This window comes from Myxine glutinosa, chromosome 2, assembly GCF_964187855.1.
Source record: "Myxine glutinosa chromosome 2, kmMyxGlut1.1, whole genome shotgun sequence".
In the NCBI taxonomy this organism is placed as follows: Eukaryota; Metazoa; Chordata; class Myxini; order Myxiniformes; family Myxinidae; genus Myxine; species Myxine glutinosa.
The window spans coordinates 69,500,169-69,512,668 of NC_136262.1; the positions used below are offsets into that span (position 1 = coordinate 69,500,169).

At 43.8% G+C, this 12,500-nt stretch overlaps 2 protein-coding genes across 5 annotated transcripts in view; both read right to left on the bottom strand.

Annotated features, from left to right (window-relative positions):
- The window catches only part of LOC137421707 (ephrin-A2), a 121,856-nt gene extending 119,377 nt beyond the window's left edge, over window positions 1-2,479 (bottom strand). For 2 of the 4 annotated variants that reach the window (XM_078773409.1, XM_068108015.2), the window contains exon 1: window positions 1,816-2,466. In XM_078773409.1, the coding sequence (XP_078629535.1) occupies window positions 1,816-1,988 (173 nt within the window). In that variant the 5' untranslated portion in view covers window positions 1,989-2,466. Of the gene's footprint in view, window positions 1-1,815 lie in introns of all 4 variants that reach the window. The other 2 variants (XM_068108013.2, XM_068108014.2) reach the window with 2 other exon arrangements.
- A 650-nt stretch (window positions 2,480-3,129) lies between these two features.
- The window catches only part of LOC137421706 (uncharacterized), a 79,735-nt gene continuing 70,364 nt past the window's right edge, over window positions 3,130-12,500 (bottom strand). Inside the window, exons 13-15 of the mRNA XM_078772861.1 lie at window positions 8,791-8,938; window positions 6,031-6,121; window positions 3,130-4,144 (exon numbers count right to left, since the gene is read on the bottom strand). Of these exons, the coding sequence (XP_078628987.1) occupies window positions 4,012-4,144; window positions 6,031-6,121; window positions 8,791-8,938 (372 nt within the window). The 3' untranslated portion in view covers window positions 3,130-4,011. The remainder of the gene's footprint in view (window positions 4,145-6,030; window positions 6,122-8,790; window positions 8,939-12,500) is intronic.

Consider the following 12,500-nt stretch of genomic DNA (forward strand, 5'->3'; position numbering starts at 1 on the left):
GATAAACAAAGAGCGCGGTTCGTAGATCGTAAATCCATTCGTGCCGTGGGCATCGGGTCACTGGGTGCGGCGTAAAAGGGATAACAAAGTCGAGTCCTTACGCTATTATTATATAGATATACATATATATATATATATATATATATATATATATATATATATATATATATATATATATATATATATATATATACATATATATATATATATATACATATATATATACATATATATATATATATACATATATATATACATATATATATATATATAATTATATATACATATATATGTAATTATATACATATATATGTAATTATATACATATATATGTAATTATATACATATATATGTAATTATATACATATATATAATTATATACATATATATAATTATATACATATATATATATAATTATATACATATATATAATTATATACATATATATAATTATATACATATATAATTATATGCATATATAATTATATGCATATATATATATATAATTATATGCATATATATAATTATATAAATATATATAATTATATACATATATATATAATTATATAAATAATTATATAAATATATATAATTATATAAATATATATAATTATATAAATATATATAATTATATAAATATATATATAATTATATACATAAATATAATTATATACATATATATAATTTTATACATATGTATAATTTTATACATATATATAATTTTATATACTGTATATATATAATTTTATACATGTATATAAATATATATATATATACCTAAACAAAATCCATGTGGAGGACGACAGGAATGTGTGGGAAATAATTAAATAAATAATACCATCACGAGTTCCCAGACAAGAAGCTTTCAAGGCAGGGGGAGATCTTCAGGCCTATCAAGATCTGTGCCACGTTTGCCATCCAATGGTTCCTTGTCCGTGCTCTATCCTTTTTAAGTACCGAGCAGCAAGCGAGGAAGCAGCATTTTCTAATTCTTTGGTATAACTCAGCCAAGGTTTGAACCACCGACCTCGCAGACTCAGAGCGGACGCTCCAACCATTGCACACGAGGCTGGTGTGCGAAGGGTTCAAGAGGTGAGTGCGAATTAATGGAGTCGATACCAGTTGAAAGATTCCACTTGGATAAGCAGGCAGTGTCCCTCCACCTCGGCAGGGTTATCTTGGATGACGACAGTAGATTATAACGAAGTGGCCTTGTATCAGCAGTGTGTGGCCAGATGACAGGGCCACTTTTGATTTGGAGAAAGAGTGACTATCTATCTGCAGATGTGAAATGTGTTCACAAAGAGCGAGGGCTGTTGTTGATGCAAAAACAGAGAATCACACTGGTGGTAAAACCACATATCGGGTCGTGGTAAAACCACAGTTGCACAGTGAGTGAGGAATGGCGAGAATGTAAGAGAGCAGCATTGCACTCATGACGTCATCATATGCAACAGCAATTACATTCAAAGTATGATTTAAATTAATGGTAAGAGCTGGAAATAAAATTAAAGATATATAAGAACAGGAAGTAAGAATTAAAGGAATAATTTCAAATAGGGTAAAGTATAAAAGTTAAAGGTAGTAAAGTAGCCGACATATTTATTATATGTGAAATTAAAATGGAAATTTCGGGGAGCGAGGAGGATGAAGAGCAAAGGAGGAAGGGAAACTTCACGGCTACAGGTAGTGGAAGCGCGAGGTTGGCGAGTGATGTGGTGCAGGTGGCCAACGCAGGGCTGAACTACAGTGACCATCAGTTAGTGTGGACCATTATCACTATCAGAGGGGACACCATCCGGATGAGAACCATACCTGGTATTGCTGCGGTTCCAGAAGACCACGAAATGCTCGGCCGTCGAACCACCGGGTCCAGACGTGAGTAGGACAAGCGCCGCGATCAGACAGCAGATCGGGGCGACAGGGAATCCCGCGGAGGAGCGACAAACGTGCAGCCGGGGCTGGGAACGCCGACAGGGAGCCCCCATAGCGCACGTGGATCGGGCTCGAGCCCGCGGGGACGCGGGAATGCTGGAGTCTTCCTGATACGTCCCGATAACTCAACTTTGGATTTGTCTGTCCGTGTCCCACGCCTGCTCAGTCCCTGGAGTTTTTGCCGCAAGACCACATGGAAAGAGAATTCCCTAGACATGGGAAGGGGTAATAAAAGCGAACTTGGCGGTGGAAGAAAGTTTGTTAAGTCGATATAACTTCGCTTTTCCGAGTTGACGAGCTTGGGCACCACGAGTGATGGACCGGATACTCAAGGGCTCAAGTCGGGATCACCACCACGTTTTTCCTCCAAAAAGTTAGGATGATGGGTCTCCACAGTTTCGTCGGCCCTTTGCCTCAATCAATTCCAAAAGGGCAGAATCAGCGCGATCACATTCACTGCGAGTTGCAAATAACATCAAGATCGCTCCGATCTTTCAGCTTTCTCCGTCTTCCATCCGGCTCCGCGGGTTCGACAATCAAGATTGAGCAAGGCGCTGCTGTAGCCTCGCCCACGGCCTGAGCCCTCGGCCAATCGCGATAAACGGGGCGGAGCTTTCCGTCTGATTCTCTCCTCCTCCAATTCACCGATTTATCCAAATGGGCGAATCATGGGCGGAGTAAGTGCGACGGTCACACCCCTGAATCCCGCATCCAACCAATAGCGGGGGTCGCAGGTAGCTACGCCAGTTTCGGCCGAGCCACGTGTTCTTCCGAATGGTTTTGCATGATCGTTCCGTCTCAAAACTCGCAACAACCGCCGCACGTCTCCGCTCAACATAAAAACCTCCAAAATATATTAATCACGTTTAACATCCTCAACGGTCTCTTACCTTAGGAGGTGCGATGTATGTAAATGTTTATTACCTGTTAAATATATTTACAAAGGTGCGATGAAAGCGCTTTCGAGAGAGGTCGGAGTACGTCGGCGCTGTTAATTCAATTCGTCCGTTGCGTCGTGCTCGCACAGCGCCACCTGTCGTGCACCGCCGCACAGCACCTGAGCACCTGTCGTGCCCCAGCGGGATGATCAATAAGTTCTCGTCTCGGCACGGAGCGCATTCAAGGAAAGCGTAGATAGCCCAGGGCGTTGAAACAAGTTATCCAAACCAGAAACCAGAGACTCACGGAGGCAAGGAAGGTCCAGAAAGTTTTATTATAAAATTTATCAATTATAAGTGTTGATGACAAAACCATTTCCTTACTCCGTACTCGTAATATGTATCAAATCCTGGGTTCGAATCCCGATACAGCGATAAACCTGGCGTCTGCTGACGTCAGCAGATGGACTTTTTAGATCCCGTGGTGTCCTTCGTGCAGAGTAGGTGAGTTATCGCCGCATCCTGAACACACTGCAAATTCCCACCTCAACTAGATACTGCCGGGAAGGCAATGGCAAACCACCGAAGATAACCTTTGCCATGAATTACTGCTTCGGCATTACCGAACCTGCCTTCGAGCAGAACATATTAGAATACCAAATATATATATATAATACCCTTGGGACATACGACGGGAGACATAGATGCATACCAGAAGTTTGGTACGATTTCACAAAAGTTTGAGGAGTAGTTCAGTGACAGGACAACGCAGGACAACACAGACACTGCACAGATATAAATATAGATATACCTGTACCACACATTAAAATAATTCATCGTCCTCATCTTCATCTTCGTCCTCCAAGGAAAAGGAAGAAAGGTAGGATACCTTCTACAACACCCAAGGAACATTCTACAACACCCAAGGGAACATTCTACAACTACAACACCCTCTCAACCGTGGTAGAATATGTCACACTATGATGGAAGACCTCTTGGAAACGATGTGACCTACCTAGAAGTAAGCAGAATGACGTCGTCTCATGTGTGTATGACGCCTTGGGAGATATAGACCGAGATAAGTGTTCAATTAAACCCGGTGGGTACACGTATGTATCGTGTACCGATCCGTGGCACTGATCAAAAACCAGAACAATACAAATCAGTATACACGCATCATCTGCAGACAAAAACCTCATTAGTGCAAGCCGCGGTTGTATACCGCTGTGTGCTGGTATACCGCTTCAATTTCGATCGCCCTTGGGTGAGAAGTTTTAGCGAAATCGTCAGCTGAGCATTTTCTGGTGATCGCACTGTATTCATGACGCAACCTGCAAAGGAAAGTCACGTGCACACGCACACACACACACACACACACACACACACACGACTCAGAAAGAGATGGAAAGCACACCATACTATTACTACTATCACTACTACAATTATTACCCCCACCACCATACTACTACTACTACCATCATTACTCCTTTCACTACTACTACTACTACTACTACTACTACTACTACTACTACTACTATTACCACCACTACTACTACTACAACTACTATCATTACTCCTTTCACTACTATCACTACTACTATTATCACTTCTAGTACTACCACTATTACTACTACTACCACTATTACTACTACTACGATTACTACTACTACAACTACTAGTATCACCATCACTACTGCTATTACCACCACCACCACTACTACTACTACTACTACTAATACTATCACTACTCCTTTCACTACTATCGCTACTACTAGTATGACTACAAGTACTACCACTACTACTACTATTACTACTACTACGATTACTACTACTACTATCACCATCACTACTACTATTACCACCACCACCACTAATACTATCACTACTCATTTCACTACTATCACTACTACTATTATCACTACGAGTACTACCACTACTACTACTACGATTACTACTACTACGATTACTACTACTACTACTATCACCATCACTACTACAACTACTACTATCACCATCACTACTGCTATTACCACCACCACCACTACTACTACTACTAATACTATCACTACTCCTTTCACTACTATCGCTACTACTAGTATGACTACAAGTACTACCTCTACTACTACTACTACTACGATTACTACTACTACTATCACCATCACTACTACTATTACCACCACCACCACTAATACTATCACTACTCCTTTCACTACTATCGCTACTACTAGTATGACTACAAGTACTACCACTACTACTACTATTACTACTACTACGATTACTACTACTACTATCACCATCACTACTACTATTACCACCACCACCACTAATACTATCACTACTCCTTTCACTACTATCGCTACTACTAGTATGACTACAAGTACTACCACTACTACTACTATTACTACTACTACGATTACTACTACTACTATCACCATCACTACTACTATTACCACCACCACCACTAATACTATCACTACTCCTTTCACTACTATCGCTACTACTAGTATGACTACGAGTACTACCACTACTACTACTACGATTACTACTACTACTACTATCACCATCACTACTACAATGACCACTGCCACCACTTCTACTACTACTAGCAGTACAACTTCCACAACTATCACTACTACTATCACGATCACTACTACTACTATCACTACTACTACGACTATTACTACTACTACTACTACTACTACTACTACTACTACTATCACTACTCCTTTCACTACTATCACTACTACTATTATCACTACTAGTACTACCACTATTACTACCACCACGACCACCACTCCACCCTCCCCCTATTTTCCCACTTTTTGTGGGTTCGGCCAGGGTACATTTCGACTCCAGTGTAGTTGCACAAACCGACAGCTACCAAAGGTGGCAGGAATTTGTAATTTGCTGAGGGTGCCGGCGATAACTCGCCTGCTCTTCATGAAAGACCTTTCTGTTCATCAATGACACCAGTGCTGTATGGCGAGATGGGTTCCCCCCTATTAGATTAGCGTCCCTCCAAGGGACGACACACATATTGATGCCTCGCCTTGTATACAAAAACAAAAAAAGTGGGATGACAGTTTATAGCTGGATCGGGATTTCGAACCCTGGCTCCACCGATTCAGAGGCGAGTAGTGTGAGTTTGACTAGTAATGGTTATGGAATTACACTGAAAAATGAAAGTTTCACATGCAGTAAAATGAAGCTATTTTACCATTTATGCCAGACTGCCAGTAGTGTGAGTATCGAGACCAAAGTGACAACAATGGCGATCAAAATCACCATCCAAGGAATCGTTCCTCCAGCTGTGTGGAAACAAAAACACACGTGTGAATTTAATCATGTTCATCAACTCGTTGTGTGTGCATGTGTGTTCAAATTACACCGACATCACCAACTTCGCCTTTAAGCAAATGTTCTCTGTGAATCATCAAATGACCTTTGGCGCTTTCATGTTAGTAAATGCCTTGAATTATTTCTCACATTTACTTGGGTAAACGACGAGAGCAACTCTATTGCAAGGTAATTTCGTGTCATCCCATCTCCTTTTTGCAATCCACTGAGGACTGTTCCTGGGCCGGCAGTGGGAAATGATGGCATGCACTTATTTGGATAGCCGGCTTTTTGAGACCACGTGTGATTTTGTGTCAGATTCCAAAAAGAATGGAAGTTCCCACAACAACTACCGTTCTGGAATACTGCTAGCAGAGGAAGTTCCCACACAGAGCAGACTGTCATTCTGGATGACAAGAAGCTGGCTGTCCCGTCTACCTGCGGTTACCGCAAGAATGGGACTCCATACCGAAACCCTGGAGACAGACCATACTCATAAGTGTAGTAATGACCACGTTCTCTCAATGAGACACTTACTGGAAAAAGACTTACTGAACTCTCATCCCTGTCTCCCTCATCCAAATCCTGGTGGCGTCTGGTCAAATCGGTTTCTGGTGTTTGTTCCCCCTCCATCCCCTCCCTTACGTCAAACGGCGACACAGCCGACACCGCACGTGAAAAAGCCTATTGCCTCAACTCTGGGTTTGCCACCAAACCTTGTGTCCCAAACCCATCTCTCTCTCTCTGTAGCCACCTAACCCAGTCGAACCCACCTGATCCTGGACTCGGTATCCTATCCTTCTCTCCTGACAAGGTGAAGAAGCTTCTGTCAAACCTCGACTCTGATTCTGCAATTGGACCAGATGGCATCAACCCACGGGTCCTAAAATCCTGCTCTGCTGCGCTATCTCACCCTCTCTCCGTTCTCTTCACCCTATCTTTTGCTCAAGGTCATCTACGATCTGCTTGGAAATCAGCAAACATCACTGCTTTACACAAAAAAGGTGCAAAACAGATCCTTGCAACTACAGACCAATCAGCCTGCTCCCAATAATCAGCAAGGTCATGGAATCCATCATTGCTTCGGACATCAAATCCTTCCTCTTCTCCAATGGCTTGATCTCCGATCATCAATTTGTATTCAGACCAGGTCACTCTACTTTGGACATGCTGCTTCTGCTGTCTCAACAATGGATGGAGGTCCTCAATGCCAAACAGGAAATCAGAGCTGTCTCCATCGACATATGATGTGCCTTCAATATGGTCTGGAACCCCGCCCTGCTCACCAAACTCTCCTCTTATGGAAACCTCCACACATGGCTTTCCGACCTCCTCTCTGGTCGTAGTCAACATGTGGCCCTCAATGGAATTCTCTCATCCCCACTTCCTGCACAGGCTGGAGTTCCCCAAGGCAGTGTTCTGGGCCCTGTGATTTTTCTTGTCTTCATCAATGATCTCTCCGACTCTCGAGAAAATCCTCTCTATCTCTTTGTTGATGATTCCACTCTCTGCCGCTCCATATCTCATCCCTCAGATCGGAAGTCTGCAGCCTCTTCACTGTCCGCAGGCCTGGATAATATCACAAACAGGACAAACAAGTGGAACACGTCTTTTAATCCCGACAAATCTCACACTCTCGCTATGTCTCTCATAAAGGACCGTCTGGAGAACCCTCCCATCAACTTTCCCAACAATTCACTCGAAGAAGTTCTGTCACTCAAGCTTTTGGGTCTCAGTATCTGCCATGATCCTTCCTGGGAAAACCACATTTCCAAGCTGGCCTCCAAAGGCAGTCGCGACTGGGCATCCTCCGTCGTGCGAAGTCCTTCCTTGGCACCTCTGAGCTCCTCACCACATTCACGGCTTTCATCCGCAGCTTTATGGAGTACTGCCCTCCCCTCTGGGCTGGTGCACCTTCCTCACACCGAGCTCGGCTTCACGCAGTAGAAACCAAGGCTTTTAGAGTCATCGGAATCTCCCGCGATGAAGCTGATACTGAGGGCATTTCACTCGCTCACCACAGACAGGTTGGTGGTCTTTCTTTCTTCTACCGACTCCTCTCCGGCCTAGCTGCCCCCGGCTCTGTCTGTGCTCTGTCCCCCAAATATTCCTTCAGGACGCAAAGATCTGCCAGAAACCCTCTTATGGTGAAATTGCCAAAATCAAGACTCTCTGCTCATCTTCACTCTTTCATTCCTCTTTTCTCCCGCCTCTGGAACAAACTCCCTCACTCTCTTCAATCGCACTCCTCCCTCCAGGTCTTTAAAACAGCTGTTCACCACCATCTCTTATCTTCCCCCATCCAAAACCTTGATCTTTTCTACCCCCGTTAATATACCCCAAATCCACCTCTTTTAATCTCCCACTTCATTCCTGAAATTCATCGTAGTGTCAATTTGTTTTATACCTTGTATCCCTTCCCACCCTCCCCCAGACCTCTCCCTTCCACAGATCCCCCGATGTCCCTGTTTTTTTACTGTTGTTGTGCTTGTGTGTGTCAGTCCCTCTCCCCATCTTCTCTCCCGCTCCCTTTATTATATGTTTTATGTGTCCGTTTTATTTTTGTGCTAAATGTTAGCTCTTCCACAAGCCACGATCTTGTATACAAAAAAAAGAAAAAAAACAGACGAGTTTCATGTACCTGTAGTTGAAGATGAGGAGTGCTCGTAAGTCACACAGGTCCAGTTGCTCAAGATCTTATGATCGATGCCCATTGCAGCGACCTGCACAAGATACTTAACACCAGGACGTATGTCCATGATGTTGAAGAAACTGTCTTTTGTCTTGTACTGACAACAGGGAAAAGCGGAAAATATTATGCAGTGGGCCACGATTCAAAAATTTCTAAGAGCAGTTCAAGAGCTTACGGTTTAGTGTGAAGGTGCCCCCGTATTTCCCACATTTTTTTGTTGTACACTAAGTCAGGGTCGTATAACAGCTAACATATAGAACATATAATAAAGGAAGCTGGTGACAAGACGGGAGAGAACAGAGACATCAGGAGATCTGTGGAAGAGAGAGGGCTGTGTGGGGTACACGGGATAGACAAGATGGATACTATAAGGGGAATTCAGAAAAGAAAAAGGAATTTAAAGAGCTGGATTTGGGGTGTATTAACGGGGTTACAAAATATCATAGTTTTGGATGGGGGAAGATATGAGATGGTGGTGAACACCTGTTTTGAAGACCTGGAGGGAGGAGTGGGATTGAAGAGAGTGTGGGAGTTTGTTCCAGAGGCAGGAGAAAAGAGGAATGAAAGAGTGAAAGTGAGCAGAGTCTTCATTTTGGAAGTAGGGGGTGCTAGGCCAGAGAGGAGTCGCTAGAAGACAGAAAGACCACCAACCTGTCTGTGGTGAGCGATGGAAAGGCCCTCAGAATCAGCTTCATCGCGGCAGATTCCAATGACTCTAAAAGCCTTGGTTTCTACAGTGTGAAGCCGAGCTAGGTGTAAGGCAGGAGCACCAGCTCAGAGGGGAGAACAGTATTCCATTGAGCTGTGGATGAAAGCTTTGTATGTGGTGAGGAGCTCAGAAGAGCCCAGAAAGGACTTCGCACGACGGAGGATGCCCAGTTGGCGACTGACTTTGGGGGCCAGCTTGGAAATGTGGTTTTCCCAGGAAAGATCATGGCAGATTGTGAGACCCAAAAGCTTGATTGACAGAACTTCTTTCAGAGGATTGTTGAGAAAGTAGATGGGAGGGTTTTGCAGACGTTCCTTTCGGAGAGACATCGTGAGAGAGTGACATTTGAAAGACATGTTCCACTTGTTAGTGGGTAACAAGGATTGAAAGACATGTTCCACTTGTTAGTGGGTAACAAGGATTGAAAGACATGTTCTACTTGTTTGACCAGTTTGTGATTTTATCCAGGTCTGCAGAGAGTGAAGAGGCTGCTGTCTGTCGATCTGAGGGTTGAGATATGGAGCGGCAGAGAGTGGAGTCATGAGCAAAGAGATAGAGAGGATTTTCCAGAGAGTTGGAGAGATCATTTATGAAGATTATAAAAAGCACACAACCCAGAACACTGCCTTGGGGAACTCCAGCATCAACAGGAAGGGGAGATGAGAGAATTCCATTCACAGCCACACATTGACTAAGACAGGAGAGGAAGTCCACGAGCTATTTATGGAGATTTCCATGGATACCATAACAGGGGAGTTTGGAGAGCATGGCGGGGTGTCAGACCATATCGAAGGCACGAGGTATGTCAAGGGAGACAGCACTGATTTCCTTTCTGGTGTTGAGGACCGCCATCTATTGTTGAGACAGCAGAAGCAGCGTGTCAAGAGTAGAATGACCTGGTCTGAAACCAAATTGATGATCAGAGATGAAGCCATTGGAGAAGAGGCAGGATTTAATGTCACAAGAGATGATGGATGGTTTCTGAAGCAAACATAGACAAGTAAAACCTTTCAGTAAGATTTAATCAACACAAAAGGTGGCATCTGCAACAATAATAATGAGATGAATAAGCAAAACACAAAAGCTATCAAAACTGTCACACAATCATACTGTCATAATCACAAAACTCAAGAACCGTCTGACACACAACTATGTCAGATTCCATGACCTTGCTGATTATTGGGAGCAGGCTGATTGGTCTGTGGTTGCCGCCAAGGATCTGTTTTTGCATCTTTTTTGTGTAAAGCGGTAATGTTGGCTGATTTCCAAGCAGATGGCAGGTGAACTTGATCAAAAGAGATGGTGAAGAGAACAGAGAGAGGGTGAGATAGAGCGGCAGAGCAGGATTTTAGGACCCGTGGGCCGAACCATCTGGTCAGGTTGCAGAATCGGAGTCGAGGTTTGAAAGGAACTTCTCCAGCTTGTTGGGAGAGAAGGACACAGAGTCCAGGAGCATCTGCCTGTGAATTTGTAAGGTGGGTACATAAAGCGATGGGTTTGGGAAGCAATATTTCGAAGCAAACACAGAGTTGAGGCATTCAGCTTTTTCACGGGCGGTGTCAGATGTGTCTCTGAGGTAAGAGAGGGGATGATGGTAGGGGAACAAACACCAGAAACAGATTTGACCAGACACCACGAGGTTTGAGAGTTCATTCTTGAGAGAAGAGAGATATCGTTTCCTGGCTCTCCTGAGGGTAGACACACACTTGTTCTGAGCTTTGTGAAAGGAACTGGGATTGCCTTCCATGTGATTTGCCTTCCATGAGGTGAAGGCAAGTTGTTCCAGGCAACTGCCCCACCACAAGCTTCAGTGTACCATGGACCGAACGAAGGGTATGCCAACTGAAGACGAGATGGGATAAATCTGTGCATGAGTGTCAGTTAAAACGCATTTCTCGGTATACATGCTCAGTGCCAGTTACAACGTGGAGGGTGGTATATATAGCCTAGATTCATGTGCATGCGTAAGCTATTGATCGATGTTCTGTGATGGATGCATAGCAACGAATGGTTATAGCATTTTAAGTTGCATGTTGAATGTGTTTACTGACAGATGAAATGTGGCATGCATAAGCTGGACTGGTCATTGGTCAATGAGCAAGAAATTTGATCATTTAAACTTAAAGTGTCTTTGTAAACATGTATGGGTCACCAGAAGTGGAAGCATGATTGTTGCCTTCGTGGTATCATTGTTTTGTTTGGAAAATAGTGTCATTTATATTGTTGGATTGCAGGCTAAGGGAACCTTTGTTTCATGTCTTCAAAATACAAGGAAGCACGGGGTGTCGCAATAATGTTTTAGGAATACTCGCGAGACGTCGAGATGGTTCCGTGGCGCTTGCTGATTGGTTAAAAAGAAGCATGTGAGAACGAAGGGCCGGAAGAGAGCCAAGTGAGGGCGTTGCTGCTCAAGGACTTTTGAAAAGCGATACTAATACAGTTTCAAGTCACGTTTGATGTACAAATTTACCAGTATCGTATACCTCATTAGGACTGTGTGTTGGGTGGGATGATTGCATCTCCAGTGGAGCGTGAGAACACCATTGAGCTCGATTATACTGACGAGGCCTGCATGGAGGATTCATCATGCAACTCGCTGAGGAGCAGGATCCAAGGCCTACCACACCTGGATAAAGGTGCGTGGAGTGACTGCTGAACTGTCTATAAACTATAAAGAGGGGGGGGGGGGGCGTCGGGTACAAGAGAGGGGATGGGGGTTAAAGTGAGGTAGGAGAGGGGAGGTAGGCAAAGCTGTTGACAGTGTGTTAGAAATAGCATAAGAGCTTTGAGAGAGGACAGGATGAGGAGGAGGACAAAGGCTAGGTGGTCTTTGGAAGAGGCACAGTGAGGAGTAATATGAGGAAGGGGGCCAGAGGGAAGTGGTAGATTGGAGAAGGAGAAGGGGGACGATGAGGAGAAGGAATGAGTTGGAAGAGAGAGGGAGGGGGAG